Source organism: Gouania willdenowi, chromosome 10, assembly GCF_900634775.1.
Source record: "Gouania willdenowi chromosome 10, fGouWil2.1, whole genome shotgun sequence".
In the NCBI taxonomy this organism is placed as follows: Eukaryota; Metazoa; Chordata; class Actinopteri; order Blenniiformes; family Gobiesocidae; genus Gouania; species Gouania willdenowi.
Window position 1 is genome coordinate 34,176,869 of NC_041053.1, and position 23,594 is coordinate 34,200,462.

At 36.0% G+C, this 23,594-nt stretch overlaps 1 protein-coding gene across 3 annotated transcripts in view; it reads right to left on the reverse strand.

Annotated features, from left to right (window-relative positions):
• The window catches only part of fam13b (family with sequence similarity 13 member B), a 67,821-nt gene that overhangs the window by 40,712 nt on the left and 3,515 nt on the right, over nucleotides 1–23,594 (reverse strand). For all 3 annotated transcript variants that reach the window (XM_028459163.1, XM_028459162.1, XM_028459164.1), the window contains exons 2-6: nucleotides 10,969–11,116; nucleotides 9,391–9,600; nucleotides 5,874–6,086; nucleotides 4,102–4,279; nucleotides 3,039–3,183 (exon numbers count right to left, since the gene is read on the reverse strand). In XM_028459163.1, coding sequence (XP_028314964.1) covers nucleotides 3,039–3,183; nucleotides 4,102–4,279; nucleotides 5,874–6,086; nucleotides 9,391–9,556 — 702 coding nt within the window. In that variant the 5' untranslated portion in view covers nucleotides 9,557–9,600; nucleotides 10,969–11,116. The remainder of the gene's footprint in view (nucleotides 1–3,038; nucleotides 3,184–4,101; nucleotides 4,280–5,873; nucleotides 6,087–9,390; nucleotides 9,601–10,968; nucleotides 11,117–23,594) is intronic.

A 23,594-nucleotide genomic window follows, 5' to 3' on the forward strand; every position in this document is an offset into this window, starting at 1 on the left:
TAGCAAAAAGTAGTCAACAAATAAAAGTAATTTAAAACAAGAAAGCATAATCATCAATATCCCCCTACAGATTGGTTGTCATTATAACTCACAACCTTTTCCTAAATGTCCTAAATCTAAGAACTAGATGCACACATAAAAACATGTTATCGCACCAGAATATAAAGTTACTAATTATTACTTAAATGGTTTGGAAGAAAAGTTATCCCCTTTGAAGATATCTCGACAGAGTGAAAAAAACGGCACAAGGGCAATAACTCCAGAAAAAATATTTGCTCACTTCTCATTTTCAAACTCCATCAAGGTATTGATACCCTGAAGCCACACACCAAATTTGGTTATCCAATCTTAAACAATTTCTGAAAAAAGCTGTCCCCTTTGAGGATACCTCAAACAGAGTCCAAAAAACAGAACAAGGGCAAAAACTGCAGAAGAAAAAATTGCGCACTTCTCATTTTCAAACTCTATCAAGGAATTGATACCCTGAAGCCACACATTGAATTTGGTTATACAATCTTAAACAGTTTCTGAGAAAAGCTGTCTCCTTTAACTCGAACGGATGGAGCTCAAACCTATAACCCGAATAAAAGGTTGAACTAAAAGAAATAGATCCTAAAGGTCCCCCCTCACCCCACCTGGCAGGCTGTCTGCCCTTTAACAAAGCCTTTCAACATTTATGGCTAGCCACTACTGTGCTGAACAATCTTAAATGGGACATGAACAGATAGCCCAACTCAACCCAGTATGTAAGGTTAGTGTACTGTGGTAAAAAGCTTGCACGTGCTTTTGTGTGTTATCTTATCACGCAATAATACAGCATGATTAGCTACTGGAAATAGGTAAACGTCAACTTGGACGAACAAAAGCAGAAGAAAAAAATGACCTACTTTAAAAAAAAATTTTTTTTAAATGTTTTAAAGTGCATTGAGAGAATTTGAATTTGAGGTTAAATAATGAGAGTCTAGGAAGAATGCTTTAAAAAAACAACTACTATGGTAGTTGAACTCTTTCACACTGCAGAGTACAAACTTTGCTGGTGGCTGAAGAACCCTAAGGACTGATGAATCTATGTTACCCAGTGTTGAAAACACACACGAGGCATTGTAGAGGTAAACGTAACGGATTACAAGTACTTAAGTTACTGTAATTGAGTAGCTTTTATGGGTACTTGTACCGTTTTTGAGTATATTTCTAAATTAGTACTTGTGCTTAAGTAAATGTTGAAAGAAGTAAAGCCATTTGTTACATTTCTACACCCTACCATTACTGAGTAAATTATATTTTTTTGTTTTAAAAGGAAATTGTGAAACTACAAAAAATGAAATGACCAGACGACAATCATAGCCAACCAATCAGATTAAACATAATGCACTGCACCAAAACAGTATTGAATGCTGGTTATTTTCTCCGTTTTAGAGTTAACTAATTTAGCTATACTTAGAACTGGTTATTTTTTTTCAATTTGAATTAAATTAATTGGTGTTATTTCATTTTTAAAAGAATTGCACATTTTGACCAAATTGTGTACAGATGCCTTTGTGGAAAATTAATTAAGTTACAATTGTGCAAGATTTCTTCTCTTCCTTTTTAGGTTTATACGTGAGATGTTTACTGTATGCAAGGGAACCGTGGCAAAATTTCTTACCAAAAATAAACGTGGGGGATGAAAGTAACTAGTAACTTTCACTTTGAGTATTATTTTTACTTGTACTCGATATTTTATGTAGGATTTACTTGTACTTGAGTACAATTTCAATAAAGTAACAGTAGTTCTACTTAAGTAGGATATATCAGTACTCTTCACACCTCTAGCATTGTACAACGTGGATAAAAAGGTAAAGCTAACTTATCGATAAGCTTCTACAGAATATCCCATATGGTAATTTCAAACGTGTCAACTCAACAAAATGCTTGACAAGATGATTCAGACTTCCTACAGTCCTGGATTTAAGTGGCTATGAACCAATGAACTCCAAGCCACAAAGAAACTCTTCTTTTCTTGTTTTCCGTAAATCTATTCACGGGCATGAAAAAATTCTTTATGTCTCAGACAGTTTTGTGTGTGTGTGTAAACCCAGAAAGAATGTTCCATTTGTCCCTTGGCACAGTTAAATGCCAAATTTTGCAGTCTGGAAAAAAACAAAACAAAGAGGAGTTTGATCACTTTTGCGATTTTTGTTATGTCGAGAATGTGGACCAAAGATTTTTTTCACTCATTTTGTGTATTTTTTTAGAACAAAGTGAAGGTCTTTTTTTTTTCCTATACAGCTTCTTTTTTTATATAGTGTGTCAGCTGATACATAATCATTTAAATAACATATTCTCTTCTTCCACATAAAACACACACTTTAACATGATTTGGTTGATTTTCGCCGAATACAACCTCTGCATTAGGGGTGTTGTCCTTTCGAAGCTGCTGCTGCCAAATACTGGGAACAATTAAATAAACCACCTAAGCTGGAGTCTGTTATTTTCTACCTGTCCATTAAAGCTCCTATAATATTATGAAACCGTTTCATGACACAAATTTCCCTTATAGGAGAATGCTACTCAATGCTTTAGAGCAGAGGTTTACAACTTTCATCACAACGGGGGCCACAAAATTGTGTTTGTTTGATTGAAGGGCCATATTATGTACAATCATGTCAGCATTAGAATGATGACCATTCTGACCATTACCACAAGAAAGAACAAAGTGTTTTAGAGTCATTTTGTGTGTTTTTCTGTCATTCTGTGTATGTTTGTTTATTATGTCCATTTCTGTTGTTCTTTTATTTATTATTCCTGTAAAAATGTTCTTCTTAGTCTTTTTTGTGTTTCTGTTGTTTTGTTTGTATATAGTACCGTGGATTTGTGCAGTCAACTTTTGAGGTGTTTTTCTTGTCTTTTTGCGTACTTTGGTTGTCATTTTGTGTAATTTTGTATGCATTTTTATGTCATTTTGTGTATTTTTGTTGTTTTGTTCATTTGGATGTATTACAAGATACTAAGTCAGAATGATGAAATATGGAGTTTGATATAGAAGCGATGGGTCAAACCTGTTCATTGATGGAGCTGTAGTCATTGGTGGTGGAAACGTCTTCGTCCTCGGAGTCAAACAGGCCGTCCTGATTGTCCAACAGCTCTGCCAGGACTCTGCTCACAGACTCCTGGTCACCAAGATCTTCTTCTCTAGTTGACAGACTGCAGAGGAAAAACCAACATTTTTATTTTGTTTTGAAAAACTACTTTGTCTGGTGGTTGAATAAACAAACCAAACTTAAAGACAAAGACATAAAGACAAAGGGTTTGGAGTCAGACAGACATTTCAAGTTTTGCTTCAACTCGTTTCACATTTCTCCTTAGCAAAACATCAATATTGTCAGAGGCAACCAGTCAAGCAGGATGGCCGCAATTTGAAGAATCGGAGCTGAAGCATTTTTGGCAAAACCTTCTTTTTTCTTGGAAAAATGACTGCATCATGGGATGTTAGGGCTGCACAATTATGGACAAAATGATCACAATTATTTTGATCAATATTGTAATCACGATTATAACCATAATTATTTATCATGTTGGGGAAAAATCTATAATTCTTTTGCGCAGCTTTAAAAAAAAATATATATGAACTGTTTACAGTGCAAAAATGAAGCTTTAAATAAACATTACACCCAAAAAAGAAGAGGGACTTAACCCAAGAATTTAAAATGTAGGACTGACTGATAAGAAGCACAGGTTGTCCCTGTCATTAGATCTAGATAACAGTGAGCCTGCCTGTTATGTCAGAAAGGCAATACCTTAAAACTATCAGAATGCCTCCCTAGAAAAGCGAACAACTCTGTATGATTTGAATTTTATTTAATTTTATATTGTTATTAGAATTTTTACTTGCTATTTTGGTTTGATACATTCCTGTTTTGTAAAAAAAGTATTGAGAGCATTGAGGTCTTTAAAATTGTTGCATTTAAAATGGATCATCTGTTTTACGACCAAGACGTACAGCAATGAATACAGATGTGAAAAGTTTGTATGCACTGTAATACTTTGAAAATAAATATATCAATAAATAAATAAATGAATGAATGAAAATAAAAATTAAAAAAAATTGTAAAGAAGTCTTACTGGAAGATGTCTGGTCCAAAGACGGCAGCCAGCGCCCCAATATTCCAGCTCTCCTGCTGAATGGATGCCACACTAGCCAGGAAACGACACAGGAAGCGCAACAGGCCGTAGTTCAGCTGGGGAAGCTGCTGGAGAAGAAACTTCAAATTTCTGCTCAGCTCTTCTTCACTGCTGTGATCTGGATTATAAAAGTTGAAAAAAAAAAGTTATTATAAAAAAAAAAAAAAAAAATCACTTTACAGGTTTTGGTTATTAGCTTTATTTTTGACAGACTGTTGTGATGTGGTTCAGACCCATTGTTGTTGTTATACAAACACTGGTATGTAAACCACACAGTAACTTCCCACATCTACATATTTCACATCATAAACATAAACTTAAACTGATGAGACCTATCCATAAATATTTACTGCTCTTCTGCTGTTAAGTATAAAAAATAAACAAATACCATCCAATGGATTATAGTATGCCAAGTGTCAGGGTTGGGGTCGATTACATTTTTAAAAATCACAATTGCATCTTCAATTATCAATATTTTTTTTTACAACTCAATTATGATTACGATGATCTGCATTTTCTCCAATTACAATTAAGATTATAATTATAATTTTTCCCCTTAAAGTCAATTAAAATTACATTCTCAATTACTAAATTTCAATTATAATTAATCACAATTGCTGAGTCCAAAATAAATAAGCCCATAAAATGTAATCTTCCTCTTGTGTTAGCTTTCTGTTAGCATCTCGTATGATACCGGGTCAGTTTTGACCCATGTTTTAAGTCACCTGTAAAAATACACTAAAAATATATATATTTTCTCTCATCTAATTTGTTTTTCATCTCTTAATATCCATAAAGATATTGGTTTTATTAATTTCAGTGTGAGCGTCTGAGCCTTTTTTCTGTCAGTATATATTTTATTAAATGGTAAAATGATCCTCAAGAGAACTGACAGGTAAACTTGATATTAAAAACATATTTTAATAATTGTTGTCTTGGTTACCTTGTTTGGCTTCCTAATCAAGGAAAATATTGGTAATATTTTTGGTGTGAGCGTCTCAGCCTTTTTTTCTTTGTAAGCATACCCCTTGATTTCAAATTTTTAATCTTTTTTTAAATGACAGAAAAACTTGATATGAAACATATTTTAATAAATGTTAACTACGTATGTGTAAGCCACAGAACCGTAACACGGTTCCCCAGGTTTGCGCTTAACTAAATTACAACTGACAGTTTTTATAGAGTTCCCATGCCAATTACTATTACAAAGTCAATTATCTGAACAATTACAATTCAAATGTGATTACAACAGCAACAGATTTTTGAAATTACAATTCTAAAATCATAATTGTAATTAATTATCAATTACACAATTATAACTACAATTAAACCCAACCCTGCAGTTAAGTATAAACAATTAACAAATACCATCCAATGGATTAGAGTATGCTACGCATGCTAACAACAAAGACAGTAAAATAAAGGCAGAAATGCCTTTAATGTCAGGAAAGTTTGTGGCTACAGATTGATTAGTAGATCACAAAGGCAACAAAAAAAATGTTTACAACTCAACTAAAAATTCAACTGGGAAGGACAAAAGAAAGTGACGGACAAAAAAAGTCTTCATTATTAGGGTAGCAGTGCAGTGAATGAACTGATTTAAAAGTATGTAAAAATCAGTAGAACAATCGCTAAGCAATACAAAACATTAATCTAAGGACTGAGAAGGAGCCGGATGGATACGCAGAGGAAAAACAGATCCTGTCACACACCTTGGAACAGCTGAAGTACGTGGCACTGGATTGCTGTCGGGATAATGGGCTCAGGAAGCTCCTGCAGGAAGAGTCGTAGTAAACTGACAGCTGATGCCAGATCAGCCTCTTTCTCTAGCTCCACCTCTTCACCGCTGTCATAACGCTGACGCAGCCAATCCACACGCTCCGCGTTGCCGTTAACCAGGAAAAGCCCCTCTAAGTCCAAGTGACCTGAAGACCCAGATGATAATGACAGATTGAAAAAAAGAAAAGAAAAAACTACACGTTTGGTATTTATTTCTTATAGAGGCAGGATTTGAAAACAGCGTTTTTAGTCCAACTGCTGTAATGTTCCTGCAAATATTTTTTTATTTCACAAAAAAATCAAACTGGGGTTAGGACCCAATTTGGTGGTCTCGGGACACTGGGAGGGGGTGGCCAGATGCCCAACTGCAACTACACCAAACTTGCCATATTTAATCATATTTTCATCACTTTTTCTTGCCATATTTTTGCTCTTTTTAATGCATTTTTGCTAAATTACTAACATTTCTGCGACTTCTCCATCAAATTTCAATGTCTTTTCTGCACTTATAAACTCTTTCAACCAGTTTTCCAATCTAAGGTCACATATGTTGACCCATTATTGTCACTTTTAACCTCTTATCACCATTTTGTGTACATTAATATTCAAATGTACCAGATTTAGACAGAAGGCTATTTTTCATCTGTAGTTCCTGAGCAGAATGTTCAAATATCAACCTAAAGAAAAGAAATTAAAGGAAATATGCAATAAAATATACATTAAAAAATGTAGCTACAAAATAACATATCACACTTCCATTTTACATATTATTAAAAACATAAAAAATAAACAGCACATTCACGATTTGTCATGACCATTATTTGCCACTTTAAACTGATTGTTGGTACTTTTAAAATACCTGAACCCCCTTCCCCCGATTGCTGCCACTTTTAAGCTAATATTGACACTTTGAACCCTTTTTACCACTTTTTCTGTTCGTTTTTGGCCTCTCTAATTTTCACCAATTTCTGTGGTTTTTAAAATTCCCTTTATTCCCTCTTATAGATGGCCATGTCTCCACATGACTGTTCTTAAATGTTCATGTCTGTGTTCAACCACCTTCAGATACAGTGGGGGTCCCCACTCTCTGGAACCTTTATGTTGGGGGTTGTGGGCTGAGAACCACTGCTCTAGAACACACTGCTTGCTTTTATGTTCAGTCTTTATATATAGCTGTATTACCATACGAGAGGTCGTAAAATTAATTTGGACCGTCCAAGTGCTAATCAGAAAAAAACCAATATTGAGCTGAACCCGAGTGAAAAAGTTACATAAGGCAGACAGTGGAGCTCACTGGGATTGAACAAACACATTTTGTCTGCTGACTCTCCCTGAACTTTGTGACATAAGCAGCAGTCTGAACACGTATTGTTTGTTTTCATTACTAAGTGACAGCAGCTTTCTGTGAAAGTGACTGAAAGGAAAAATACTTTATTATTATTACCTTATTTTTTCCCTCCTTTTTTAAACTTATCAAGTTGTTTCGTTTTGTATGATGTTGTCAAACAACGTAGCAATGGTCACAAAACTAACTACAGTTATTAGTCCACTCGAAACACAGATTCAATGGGAGGAAGACATAGGTGAGCAGCAACAGATAATACACACACACACAACGAGTGATTCAATTCAAAAAGAAAATGTTGAAAAATGTACGTGTTGAATGATCTGTGCTATTCGAAAATAAAAAAATATCAAAGTGATGTTTACTGACTCGAGGGTGTTATTTATTATAATCTATTTAAGATTCTAATACAGCTATAGTCTTGTTTTGGCAGAGAAAGAATTTAAACACAAAAGACACGCCTAAATGACAATGCTGCAACATTTTGTTGATAGAGTGCTGCCACGTGAGAGACATTTATTAGACAAAACAAAACAAAAAAAACACACAACAATAAATGATAAGAGGCATGTAGTGGTTGGTTTTCTACATGCCAACCCCTGTCACAAAAAGTGAGGTGTGTTTCAGAGCAAAGGTTACTCTGACTAAGCCGACACACTTCTTGGTTTACATGTTAAAAAACTACAGAGGCTGGTCATCCCAGCTGCATAATTATTAGCCCGACACACCTTTCTTTTCTTTTTTTCCAGTGTTGTCATGTCTGCTAAACTTCAACCGCATTCAAAAACTCAAACAGATTTAGTTTGGTTGTCAATGGCAACTTCCTGGTTCTGCTCTAATTAATGCAGTAAAAACCCAGGGAGATTAAAACCTTGTTACATAATTTCATGTGGTCACACAGATCCCTGATTACGCTAAGCACCAACCTGCTTGGCTGGCTGGACTTTACAGTAGAAAGATGGGACTCAAAACACAAAAGAAATCTCAGAAAGGAAATTAAACAAGGAAGCTTTTTCCTATAGTTGGGAATGTGTCTGGCTCTTAAGGCTAAATTTTCTGATTTAATTTTTGTTTAAATCAACACATTTTATGTGCATTTGTTTAGAAATTGAGAGTCACGAGGAACCGTGCTTGTTTTTTAAATTGAATGCCAACAATTTTTTTTTTAACCCTCCTATTGTGTAAAACTATGTGACCTTACGTCCCTGATGGTTGCGCTATAGGAAAGGTCAGATTATCACCACAACCAATAGGATTCATACTCCTGTGGTCATTAATGTTGTCAGTAAATTTGAGAAAATTTGGATGAAAACCATTCAAGATAAAATACTTTTAATTTAAAAGTTTGACCTGATGGTGGCGCTAGAGAATCAAAATCATTTTCTGGTCAAATTGACTCCAAGGTTAAAATGTGTTAGTAATATTTGAGGCTAATAGGAGGGTTAAAACCACCAAACTTCAATAAACAAATCTTAACATAACATAAGCCATGATTCTAGAAAGTTCTTTTTCTCAGGAAATTTACTCGACCGTCAACTGGCAGTCTTCTTCAGAGGCGTCTGCTGAACGCTTTGATCCATCCTTGACTTTGGCGTAATGTCTGAATAAATGAAACCTTAACATAACATAAACCACTTCATTGTCACAAATGAACAGATACATAGATTATTTAACCATTAGGCCACAAGGAATAATAAAAGTCAAGCGCCCAAGTTTGTATCCTTAGGGTTTGAACAAACATCTGACATGTTATGGGTTTAGATATGCAATGCTACAAAACTGGTGTGAGCAGTTTTATCTCAACTGTGACAACATAAACCAAGTACACATTGCTTCTGTAATCTGAGGCTTAATCCATAAACAAATCTCGACTGTGTGCATACTGTAAATCTATAGTTACAACTGTCATCATAAAAAAAAAGAGAGACACCAGTGTTTAGCTCTTATTGTGTGCTTGAACTGTTTCAGAGGAAATACGGGATTCAGCTTAACATTGGTTAAAACTGTTTAATTACCAATTGCATGAATACAATTATAATTGACCGCAACCCGGATTGCTTGCTATGGTTTTGCTGGTTTTTGTGGGTCACGCGTCGCACACGTACCGTGTTCCTCGATGTAGTCAACGATGTGCTTGACCAGCGCTGGGACCTCGTAGCCACTGATTGTGTGCATGCGTGTCACCTCCTCCAAAGGAACGCCAAAAACCCGCGTGGTGCCGGCTGAGCTCCCACACTCATTGCCTGGCAATGGAGAAATGCTTTTCCTCATGGCCGCCGCCGCCTCCTCACCACAACCCCGCCAAGACCTCACGTCTTCCACGAAGAAAAAAAGGAGAGAAAAAAAGAGGCACGATAAAGCAGCATAAAATATGTTAACTGAAATGCTATAAATCAGGGGTGTCAAACTCATTTTAGTTCAGAGTCCAAATATGGAGCAGCTTGATCTCAAGTGGTCCCCAGATTTTATGCGGTAAAACGAGTAATTTCAACATTATTGTGCCATAGTTTGCACTTCTACATATACATAAATCACAAAATATATAGGAAACCAACAATATCCAAGCAATAAGTGACAGATATCAGTCATGTCATAATTTGAGGAAAAGTGAAGGATTTTGTAAGAATTTTGAGTTGTTTTTTTGCTGTTTAACATTAAAAATGACTGCAATCATGCAATATAAGCATCAGGAATGTTGAGTTTCATTTACACAATGATTCATGCTTTCTCTGTAATTTATACTTTCTCCTGCGGGCCAAATTAGATGCTCCAAAGGGCCGGAAATGGCCGCTGGTCATGAGTTTGACACAGGAGCTTTAAATAATGAGATGACATCTCAATATCTGACTAAATTACCACACAAGAGGATCAATGGCTAATTTAAAGGAGAACGAGGATGTTATATCTACATCTGTTCCTTTGTTACATATAAATAAAATCATTCCATCACAGTGACACACTAATCTGTGGCAGTGGTTTCCAATCATTATTGTTGACGAGTGAGTGTGGGAGTTATGAGAGGCAATTGGCTTCATGGCCTGTAATTATATTTCACGCTACAATATGTTCACAGTAGTGGTTAGAAATAATAGATCTAAAATAAAACTGCAGTGAGCTGAATGATGCTTTAAGAATGAATTTTAAGTTCAGTATATATTTAAACAACACTTCAAGTACAGCAAAAAAAAATTAAGGAATTTGAAGGCTGCACTTTCGGTTAGGAAAATAGCACCAAATGAGTTAGAATCGGTTACATAAAGATATGTATGTATTGTTGAATGAGCTGTCATCTTTTATTACACCAGAGAAAATATTGTACAACAAAGAAAAATCTGGCTTTTGACGAGGTATGGGGGGATTTCCTTGTCCTTGTGTATACAGAATGAGTTGGACTGAAATCATTTGATGAACTTTGGGTCACTTGTGTATTTTTGTTGTTGCCATTTTACTTGAATTTTTATATGCATATGTACATGCCTTTGTATGTGTATTATCTATGTATCTACTAGGGGAAAAAAAGGTATATCATTTGTAACCTCCCTGTTGATATGTGGGGGATTATGAAATTTTACCACTATGGTTCGGCAGGTTCGGGGTGTGTGTTTGTTAAACAAATACTGTAAATAAAGCACATGCTCAACAATCCCTGTTACAAGACCGCTCACTCACTGAGCATTACTCACCGTGTAGCAGTGAAAGTGTATCCTATCCTCTCCTCCCCTGGCCAGTGAACCACCGAACCATCTATGGCTGCTTCAGGTTGTGGCAGAAGATGAGCCGGTAGTTCCTCATTGACAGACCGCAAATCCCTCTTGCAGGATTTCCTTCTAGCTAAAATCACGGAGCGACAAGAAAGAAAAGTAGATTGGTTTAGAAGTCAGTATGGGGCTCGTAGGGCCTTTTCGGCAAAAGTTGCAAACTTTCTCTCACTAACTGCAAAAACGACACTGTAATAGAGTCATTCCACGTCATTTCTACAAATGTTCAGAACATCCCATGGACTTTGGTCTCAAAAAATTCTGAATTTTCTATTGGCACTCTGTAAATGTTTAGATTGAATGGATGAATACTTTCTGAAATAATGGCCAATTTAGTGAACAACTTTGCATATCCCTCAGCTCCCTGTAATTTGATCAGCATTGAGCTATGTACATAGACTGTTCACATCACTAATGATTAGTCACATATATGCATTGGTTCTTGGGTGATAGTCTCTTGAAATCCAAAAAATACTTTTGTGACAGATTTTCATTGGTCCATAACTGCATGTGGGAATGTATGTAAAAAAAAAAAATCAGATCTCTGTATCAATTCATAGTATAAAGATTACCCTTTCTTTGAATGTAAAACAATATTCATTATGCAACTTCTTCATTTGTATTTTGGACCCCAACTTTGAGTTATTTTACCACTCAAATAAAAAAAAATATTTTACATGAGGCCATTGTAGCTAGCCTCTGTGTCTCATAATCATTTGATCTTTTGTTGTTTATAAGTTTTTCACTAGTGACATTAAAAATATAAAAACCATTGTATTTGTTAAACTGAGCCGACACTGTTTTAGGTGCTGACATTGACATGCGTTTGCTTGCAAAAAAAAATAAAGACACAAAGAGCAAATTTAGCAAGCCATATGAAAGGTATTATTGAGAACTTAATAATCACAAAAGTGAAAATTCTGCAACAAAGAAAGCAAAACCAACCACTCTTCATCTCCCACTGCTGATAAACTCCGCAATAAACTGCTTTGCTGTTATTGTCAATGTTACCCTTTCTCTCGCCTCTCCAAACTTTCTGTACCAAGTGATCTCTGAGTGCTGAAGAACTAAACACCATAATACAGATTATAATACAATGGACACGGACTGAGAGTAAAGGTGTGTCAGCGCATTTCAAGTCTGTGCATATCTGTGTTTAGGGAAGGTCACACTTCATTTGTGTCTAAAATGTTGTCAAATAAGCATGAGTGTGTGCATTGCATTCTTTAAGGTTGGTTTGTTTAGTTAGCTTTTAACCATGCCGGGACTATGTCCATTTATGCTGGTGGAGTGCCCTTTGAAGATTGAAGAGAGCAGAAGTCCAAATGAGGAATAAAAGCAAAAGAAAAAAGCTAATAAATAAAAATAAATGACATATGAACAAATTATGAAAATATTCAATAAAATAAGTTTATTTATTTTATTTTTTTACCTTAATAACAGCATTTATTAGTATTATTTCTCTATAGGCAGTTTAGTCTCTGAAATATTAAACAGTTCTTACAAAAAATATCAATAATTTTGGCCAAATCTTGTCATCTTCACTTTAATATAGTTTATAGATCCTGCTTAATTATTCAGCTTAGGAAATCATTTATAATGTGCAATTACTTAGCATCATAATTTTCAGCAAAAAATTAAAAAGATTCTAGTTTCAGCTCTTTCGCAAAAATCTTCAGTAAGAATTTCCATCTCCCGCCTTTTGCGGCCTCAGTGTTATTAAAATTCATGCAGCTTATTACATAAGCCCTCTACTTTAGTGAGAAATACTTGAGCATCATCTCTACGTCAGGGAGAGCACAGACGGCTGCGATGCGTCATCCCTGTGTGTGTCTCCGAATCAGCTCAGTGAATTAACACAAACTCTCATTTATTTGTTTTGCTAAGTACTATATCATCAAAAATATTTCTTTCAAATTAACTCAGATTTCGACCAATCTATAAATACATGTTTGTTTGACTTAAATTAGGGAATTGTCCCCAGTTTAGCTTTTAGATCCTTTTTTCCTTTCAACATTAATAAACACCAATATTGAAAAAACTAACCATACTTCTCTGACTTTCCCTGCATATCAAATGTATGTCTTGGGAAATTACTTTTGATTTGAGTTTGCTTGAATCTATTCAATCTAATCAATAGCGGCTTGGTTTATGCGTGACCTTTGAAAGCTAAAGACATTTCTACAATCACTACGTGCCACTTGAAATGTAAACACAGAAGCTGAAGCACAAGCCTAGTTCTTTTTCTTCCCTCACTAAGATCATTGAGCAGCAGGGTACTTAATGAAATATTATATCGATCATTATCATAACAGCAACAGTGTATCCTACAGAGGCTACAAGAGAGGTCTTTAAACCATGAGCTTAGGGTGTTCCTAAAACAGTGTCTTGTTTGGCATGAAAACGGAGCCTAAAGGGCCCTGCGGTGAGAGTTTGGACAGTAATGGAACATTCTGGATTGACCCTCGGTATTTCTGTCAGTCTGTGTGTCTTGGTCCTAAATTACACATTTGTTCATCCTATTAAACAGTGGGAGACACTGTTGCAAGAAAAACTGAGAAAGCTAGAGCAACAAAACTTAAGAGAATCAAACAATGGTAGGTGAAATGAGGCATGCGGGAAAGTGGCCAGCCGAGGACAGAAGAGGAGAAACTCAAGAGAAGTCTGTTGTAAGAGACGAAATTAAACAGGACAGCACAATGAAAAATATTAGTGGTGGTAAACCAATTCAAATTATGAATCAAAAAGCAAAGATGAAGCTTAATAAGACTATAATCAATGTAAAGCCTTATAACTCAGGAAATTATTTAATGGTTGTTGGTATTGTGGTCAGGAATCTATAAATAGCTAAATTAAAGCTACCGGTGACAATCCTTATTCAATTTGTACTTAGTGTATTTCAAACGTTGTTCTCATCCACTACTGATGCCAGTGTACTCCTTAAGACATTTCTGGTGCCTTCACAGATCGAAAGTTGTGCCAAAACAATGGTACATGTGGATTTTGTAGCTTTCCACGAAGACACCAAAATGTACTGTCTTGCCAAGTAACGTTATGTCATGGCATCGAGCGGAATACTGTCCTCCTCATCTGGTGAAGAAATTCAGGAAACTACGGTAAGAATGAAGTAAAAACACTTCGAACATCTTTGTATTCTTCTATGGGATTCTGAATCCCACAATACATTACTTCTCCAAAGTTCAAGTCACAGACTTTGTCAACAAACCCAATGTTTGTAATGAAGTAAAAAATTATAGGTAATTTGCGATTTTGCAGAACAAGGATCTTTCATTAATTGATCTACGAGGCCTACACCATAAATATATATATATATATATATATATATATATATATATATATCTGTGTTAAAGGACGTGATAGGGATTGACAATGGCAAATGCAAAGTGGTTGCAGAGTTTAAAGTATTTGCAAAGTGTTTAATGCAAAAAGACATTCCTCCCATTTCAAAGGACGAGGTCTGACAATATGAGATATCATGTCCTCTCCAATCTCTAAAAACATTCAGGAATATAAATATTGACTAAGTCATGTCTGTAAAGAAATTAAAACATTTACAAAGAATAATTAAACCGTACAAGCAAAGAGTGATTCTGCACTTGGATTAATGTACTGTGAATTGTTTATTTACTTAAAAAAAGCTCACTCTGAGTTTGCGTTCTGTAACCATGACAGGATTCAAAGTGTGACCATGACTTTTTACTTGCAAACCCGCACACCAAAAAACACAAACATCCGTTCCATCAATCACTTCGCAGTGAAGTTGCAAACGACCTCGACTTGTTAATGTCTTTAAAAACACAAGTTCTCCTCATGGATTTTTTAAATGTTTGTTGAGCGTTAAAAATAGAAACTAAAAAGTAATTTCAAGTTTACTCTATAAAAACTACAATTACACCGCATCAGATATTTTCAATAAAAAATGGCGACAGTGGTGCATACCTGATCTCCTTTAAGTTTTTTAGCTCCACTACAATCTACTGCAGACCAGATTGTTGTGGTTTGTTTCAAGTTCAGTTGAAAACTAAGTCGGTAAGTAAGTCCAGAATTAAAAAGCATGGTCATTTTTTCAACTGCATTTTTAAAAAAGTATTTTTCCTTTAAACAAATATTGTTTATTGTCTATCATATTGTAAACTTAGTCCAAACTATATATATATATATATATATATATATATATATAAAAAAAACCCCTTGAGCTTGAAAGCTGGGGTTGCTCCCAAAACACGGTTGTAACAGTCTATTGCATTCAAAATAAAACGCGATGAGGGCGTAAAAAACAAAAAAGCCTCAAGTCTACATTGTGTCATCTTTTGTTGTTTCCACAACAATGATACCTATGTGCAAATTTATGATATATTTAAGACAACTTAAAACCTTAATTATCCAGATTTTTATTTAAGACATTTTAAGTCTTTTTAAAGACCCACGATAAACCTGGCAAACAGTTAGGGCTGGGCAAAAAATCGATTTAATCGATTAATCAAATTTGTAGATAAAAACGATTTTTTTTTTTGCAAATTCATGTTCAAATTTTTTTTTTTCCTTTTATAATTTTCAAAATATTTTTCTTTTTTCCCCACCAGTTTTTTCTGACTTTTTCACGTTCCGATGTGAGCCAGCCCCATCTTTGTTGCATTTGTTTATCCTTTGAGTAGGCTATATGTGTGCCACAGGCATGTTCAATTTTTTATTTGCACTATGCTGAGATGCTAAGGGAGTTTATTTTATTTTTTTTAATTGTAATGTTATAATATGTCGTTATCTGATTTCTTAATCAAAAAATTTAAGACACTGTGAAGTTGCTGTTGCACTTTTGCGTAAACCTGAGTTAAAGCTTGAAATTGTTGAATGACAGAGCCTCATTTACTTTATATTTTGGGATTGTTTCATGCATTTTAACTCTTGAGGACAATAACAGCAATAAACATTTCTGATGTCTGGAGTCATTTTTAAATGCATTAAAAAAAAATAAAAAAAATCACCCAGCCCTACACACAGTATGATCAAAACAATTCTATGTCTGACTTATTATCTTCATGTGTGGAGTGTGTAACTAGAAGTGAAAGTAAGAGATTAAAATTAAGTATTTTAAGTATTTCATGTATGACTTACTTGTACTTGAGTACATTGTTGGTACTCTTTACACCTCTGTGTGTAGCAAATACAGCCATTTATTAACATGAACTGGTGTAATCTATAGTCAAGACTGAGTTCAAAAAATATCATGTGACGAATGCAATAAGTGATGTCACAGTAGCTGAGACAGCTTTATCTATGACACGTGTAAACTGATTTTCTAGTTCTTTTAGCTGATAACTGCATATCATCTTAGGCTAGTAGGCAATGATGCACCCAAAGGGGAAATAAAGGATAAAAAATAAATTAGAGAAGCATCACATGAGGAATAAAAAAAAAGACATGAGGTAGAAACAGCAGTATAAGAGAGAGAAAAAAACAGAAAAAAGAAGAAGCAAGTGAGGTACAGACGAGGGGAAAATAGAGTGTCCTTGAAACGGCAGAAGCAGCTCGCTGCCTTAGCCTAGTTTTAATGCTTCTCCTGCACTTGCCTTATCAGTGATAAATTAATAAACTGTCTTTAGGGGCCATCTGCTTTTTCAGGCCTTGATATTACTTACCCGCACCATACCATTCTCAATCCCCTCACATTTACTCAAAGGATTGATGATAATCTAGCAAATAATCAATCATTTCAAACGTGTTTTATATCGACTCATTCATCATTAATATTTTAGCGTTTCCCTTTAAAGCTGAACTGATTTACTGTAAACTCTGAGCTGCCTGTGTCTGGTTGCTTCTTAAAGGGAATGATGCATGTGAAGGAAACTAAAAGGGTTAGATATGTTGTAATTCAATGTCTTTCTCCCTCCGACACAACATCAGAGAATGGTCTCCCACAATGCACTGCTATGGTTATTTGCTGAAGATCAGAACCAAAATATCCACTTTTATGAATTACACTACATGTTAGGGCTAGTAACATTTACAGTTACATGCTAATTACATTTTCTGCAGTCAAAAAAAAAAATTCAATGCAGTTTTCCCTCCTTCCAAAAGAGGCTGTGACGATAAAACGCCCACAGTGGAACAAGTTCAGCTCTGTAGGAGTGAAGGGAAAGTACTGTAGCGCTTTGGCCAATTTGCATCAATTTTGCTTTTTAAAAAATAATTTGTTTAAGCTGACAGGCAGGATCTATTTCCCTAAAAGGAAGCTTTTCTCTTATCAAAATAACAAAATACAAATTTTGAGAAAAGCACGGCTAAAGATGAGGAACTAAAAAAATAAATAAATCAAGAGGCCTCTGCATTGTTCTCCTTACGAGATAAGTAATTATTAAATTTAATTTCCCAGTCTTACAAATCTTTTTCTTGTGGTTATTTTACTGTATTGGGAATGGTTTTCATTTTTTTAATTTTAATTGGAATTTTTGAGAAATCTGGAAAAAAAAAAAAAATCTTACAGGGGGCCGAAGTGAAGGCTCTCGTTGGCTGGTTTCGACCTGCGAGACTCGAGTTTGACACCCCTGTTTAAAAATCCAGCTTTTCGTATTAGCCCTGTAATTGAAACGAATGTCGGGTGTACCCAGTCTTGTATTCTGATTAAGGTGAGAAAACTCTGGCCCATTCAGACCCAGATTAGGATTAGGTATCGAATGTAAGAACTAAGTGCTACCATGTTTAATTACAAGATTACAAATTAAATTAGCAGACACTTTTATCCAAAGCGATGTACAACACAAGGTGTTAGGGTTAAGGGATTTGCTTAAGGTGACTTTGAAATAACACTGAACATCTTTGGGGTTTAATATATTTTAAACAATAAAATAAACTAAGGTATGTTTCCAAAATAGTTAAAATATTCCATGACTTTTCAAGACGAGAAAATTGTTTTTTCAAATTCCATAACTTTTTCAGGAATTTCATGACCCTGAGGACCCTGTATTATGATTAATCTGATAGATCAATACATCTGTATTGGGGTGATTAAAAGAAGAAAAGAAAGGAAATTACGGTAATCACGATTTTATTATTGATGAATATGTGTCTATTCTTAAATTTCCAAGTATAAATTATTTACATTTTATATCTATTATTTCTATCTTCTAATTCTAATACAAACAAGGACTCGTCCTCCAATTCAGCAGCTTTTTACCTAATGGATTTAAACCACCAGTGGGTAAGGCAAGGCAAGGCAAGGCAGATTTATTTGTATAGCGCATTTCATACACAAGGCAACTCAATGTGCTTTACGTGATAAAACATTCAACAGCTTAAAATCAATAAGAACATTTAAAATCATCAGTAAAATCATCAACAAACACATTATATCAACAACATGACCAAAACTCTCTCTTTCAATCATGCGCAGTAGAGAAAAAAAGTGCCTTTAACTTTGATTTAAAAATGTTCACATGTGATGCTGACTTCAGCTCTGCTGGCAGTTTGTTCCACTTCTTTACAGCATAATAACTAAACACAGCATCACCATGTCTACTGTGAGCTCTGGGCTCCACTATCTGACCTGTGTCCATAGATCTGAGAGACCTGCTGAGTTCATACCTGACTAACATCTCACAGATGTATTCTGGACCAAACCCATTCACACATTTATACACCAGCAGCAGAACTTTAAAGTCTATTCTGAGGCTGACTGGGAGCCAGTGTAAAGACTTTAAAACTGGAGTAATGTGCTCTGACCTCTTTGTTCTGGTTAAGACCCGAGCTGCAGCGTTCTGAACCAGCTGTAGCTGCTTGATGCTCTTTTGGGGGATTCCTGTCAGAAGACCATTACAATAGTCCAGTCTGCTGGAGATAAAAGCATGGACCAGTTTCTCCTGATCTTTGAGTCATTAAACCTTTCACTCTGGAGATGTTCTTTAGATGGTAAAAGGCTGTTTTTGTGATAGATTTGATCTGACTGCTGAATGTCAGATCTGCGTCAACGCCAAGGTTTTTGACTTGGTCTTTAGCTTTTAAAGATCGAGACTCAAGATACTTGCTGACAGCAGTCCTCTTTTCCTTGTTACCAAATGCAATCACCTCCATCTTGTCATGGTTTAGTTGAAGGAAGTTTTCACTAATCCAGCAGTTTCATTTTTCTAAGCAGTCACACAACACCTCAATGGGACCATAGTCATCTGGGTTCAGTGATAGATATAGTTGTGTGTCATCTGCATAGCGCTGATAATCAACCTTGTTGTTCTGTAAAATTTGTCCTAAAGGAAGCATATAAAGGCTAAACAGAAGGGGTCCAAGAACAGAGCCCTGAGGAACCGCACAGGACATTGGTAATCTGTCAGATTCAAAGTTTCTAATGCTTACAAAATAACTTTGCTCCTCCAAGTAGGACTTAAACCATTGCATTATTTTTCCATTTAGTCCAACCCATGTTTGCAATCTGTGCAACAAAATTGTATGGGTAGTAGCGACAGGCGGTGTGTACAACGTAAGCTACAGAAAGTTAGTACTATTTCCATTTAGGTTGGCATGAAGAGGCAGGATGTATACATATACACCGCTGTCCTGTGACCACAGAATGTTCCAAAGCATCGGCATCTTTGTTATATATATATATATATATATATATATATGTAAAAAATGTTATGCAAAGTATTAGTCCCATTGCATGTATGGCTTTGAATGTGTACTAACCTCACTAAAATAAAACATTGCAACTGTATAAATTAATCTTAATGCCTCACAAAATAAATTAAATTAAAAATAAAACAAATGTTAAACTTGATCCCAAACAAACACAAAATTCTGTTTCGGCCGAAAATGCATTTTTAGCCCAAGAGCAACTCCATTGGCGGACTGTCCAAATGTTCGGGTTAAAGTTGTGTGTGTGTGTGTGTGTGTGTGTAAACAATGGATATAAGCACCAGATGAGACAGAGAAACAGATGTTGAATGTGACAAAAAAAAGAAGAGAAGAAGAAGAGTGAAGAAAAAAAAGAGAAACATTTTTTTTACTTTAAAGAAAAAAATTTGACAACGCAAAAAAACAAGTTTCAAATAATTATCCCATGAAGAAACAGGAAGTAACTGTTTTTTTTTTTTTTTTCTCTTTTTTGTATTCGGCCTGGCTCCGATTCTGTTCATAACTTTTATGGACAGAATTTCTAGGCGCAGTCAGGTTGTTGAGGGGGTCCGGTACGGGGGTCTCAGTATTGCATCACTGCTTTTCGCAGATGATGTGGTCCTGTTGGCTCCAACATACCGTGACCTTCAACTCTCACTGGATCGGTTCGCAGCCGAGTGTGAAGCGGCCGGAATGAGAATCAGCACCTCCAAATCCGAGTCCATGGTTCTCGACCGGAAAAAGGTGGAGTGCCTTCTCCGGGTTGGAGATGAGGTTCTGCCCCAGGTGGAGGAGTTCAAGTACCTCGGGGTCTTGTTCACGAGTGAGGGAAGGATGGAGCGAGAGATCGACAGGCGGATTGGTGCGGTGTCTGCAGTGATGCAGAGTCTGCACCAGTCCGTCATTGTGAAAAGGGAGCTGAGCCGAAAAGCAAAGCTCTCGATTTACAGGTCGGTCTACGTTCCAACCCTCACCTATGGTCATGAACTTTGGGTCATGACCGAAAGAACAAGATCACGGGTACAAGCGGCCGAAATGAGTTTCCTCCGAAGGGTGGCTGGGCTCTCCCTTAGAGATAGGGTGAGAAGCTCAGTCATTCGGGAGGGGCTCAAAGTAGAGTCGCTGCTCCTCCGCATCGAGAAGAGCCAGATGAGGTGGCTCGGGCACCTAATTAGGATGCCCCCTGAACGCCTCCCTAGTGCGGCGTTCAGGGCACGTCCCTCCGGAAGGAGGCCCCGGGGAAGACCCAGGACACGCTGGAGAGACTATGTCTCTCGGCTGGCCTGGGAACGTCTCGGGGTCCCCCCGGAAGAGCTGGAGGAAGTGGCCGGGGAGAGGGAAGTCTGGGCCTCCCTACTGAGGATGCTGCCCCCGCGACCCGGAAACGGCTAAGCGGGAGAAGATGGATGGATGGATGGATGGATGGATGGATGTATTCTACTTTGCTTAAATTGGCAATTTAAATATCTTCTCATGTTTAAAGTAAGACCCATAATTTGACAGTGATTATTATTATTATAAGGTTTTTTTTTAGCATCTACGTAAACTAGTTGTTCTTTCAAAACAGGAATAAACAAACGTTTAGTTTTTACAGAACACAGTACTGGTAACTGAAATGCTGTCTAAAGTGCAAAAGCCACATATTTATTTTTCCCTTTGTACCTTAACCTGCCGAGTTTATCGTGATTTTTTTTTTTTTTTAAACTTAGTCAGCAATTAAACTATGCTAACAGCGCACTAAGGGATAAAACAAAGTGTTACATGTAATCCAAAACAAATTATCTTAGATATACAGTATAAACCCTGTGCTGTATTTCTGGTCATGTGACTTTTAGGGTACAATCTGCCCGTGGTCTGATATATTGAGCAGATGCTGTACAGTTACAGCACTGCTCTTAAACCTACTGAGAACACGCGCTCAACCCCAGATTACTGGATCTCTACCAGCTGCTTAGTCCTGTATGTCTCCATCTGCTGACTCGCTAACTCAAGCTAGCACTTTGTATCCCTGAGAAAACTCTAGCCAACTCTCAAATAACACTTTATTACCTTGGAAGCAAACAGCTGATATAACATACCGACACAAATGCTGCTGTAGCATTTGTTATCAACCACATGAGAAGCATTCTTGTGTACTTTTGCAAACCCTAAAAATCAAATGCAATTAAAAAAGTCATTATAAATGTAAACTGCACACTATGGACTCTGTCCATTTGCTCAATTACAATGGTAGGGCCTCAGACTTCGCCTTTTAAATAATATTAGATATTCATATTAACAATACAGTATAATACATGCACTACATAGAGTATATGTTCATATTTCCTCATTCTCTATCTTTTTTCTCTATATTTATTAATATTAATTTTGTTTTGATTTATTTATGTATAATGTTTCAACCAATTCATCAGTAATGTGACTTATGCGTTGCTCCTTTTTGTCTAGGAGTAAAAGTCCACCCATCTGTGGGTCCCCTCTGTGTGGTGAGATTAAAACATAAAGCTCTCGTCCATAGTTTCCCTAAAATATCCAAATATCACACAAATAGAACATTTAATTTTAAAATAGGAAAATGCCGCTCGTCTGGTTTTTATTTTTTCTGTTCAGGTTTTAAGTAAGTAAAACAAATTAACCACACTGTCAGTTGGATTTGGTTTTAAAACCGAATAACCGAAGAATGAATCGTACGCAAATTTAATTAAACCAGTTAAACAGTGACTCTGAAACAGATTTCACAAATGTGTCAACAGGAGGGATGCAGGGATTCAATCTGATAAACTTCTGGCAGGAGTGATGATGCAGCCTTTGAGAGATTTGGACTGGACTAGGTTTAGTTTGGCCATTGTCCACGGGTTCTCCAAAAATCAAACAATGACCTGCCAACCACAGTCTAACACCACGGGCAGCAGAGTGAGAGCATGTGTTTTCCTTCCATATAAAAACGATGGGTCTTCTTACGAATCCCCTCTTATCTCACACGGCAGGGGGCTGGAACATTTTGACACTGTTGGTATGTGCATACGTGAGATCCTTCACATAAAGGTTCCCCTGTTTCAACGTAGGTGCGGTGAATAAAAACGTGGTGGTGTTGATCTTTACTTTACCCTTATGGGTCTGACCTTTGCGATCTTTTTACTGATCACAATTCAACCCATCTAAAACTGTAAATACTCTAAATATATCTCTAGTTACTGAGGTTCAAGCTTTACGGCCATCAAGCACAACCAGTCCAAGACTGATGCAAAACTGTAGTGTCAACACTAGGAAAAAAAGCAAAAAAGAACGGTTACTTTACTCCTAACATTATTTGCCACAAAAAACACCCACAAATGTTCTCAAACAAGCTCATAGTGCTTGCAATATTCACTCAAAGTTATCTAGACTTTAAACAGAATTACCGATAATAATGATACTTCCGATTTTGGAACGATTCACTCAACTCCCGATACAATTCGATTCACGATACTGGGTTCACGATACGATTCTCTCACGATTTATTTTACAAAATGGGACTGTAGACAAATAATGACTGAAAAATATTCCTTTATTTTTTGGGGGGGAAACTAGAAAATACTGTAGTATTTTCCTTTTATTTTTAATTGTCAAAAGAATGCCTTGATATACTATTCAAAACAATGCAATTTAACTAAAAATAAATCCTGAATGAAATAAAAAAAAAAAAAATGAATAATACAAATGAAGAAGAAGCCTGTTAATTTAAATTCTGGTTCTATAGTAAACAATGAAAAACTGCATAATAGTTCCTTTTCTTTTTTCAAAGTGCAACTGAAAATGTATTTTGTGTCCTAACAATTGGACTTTAATAAAACAGTCATTGAACTGTATTGACGAGATATTTGTTTTGACCAGCAGAGGGCGCTGGTAACCCAGTGGTCGGTTGGAATGCAGTTATTCTACCAGTGAAGAAGAGA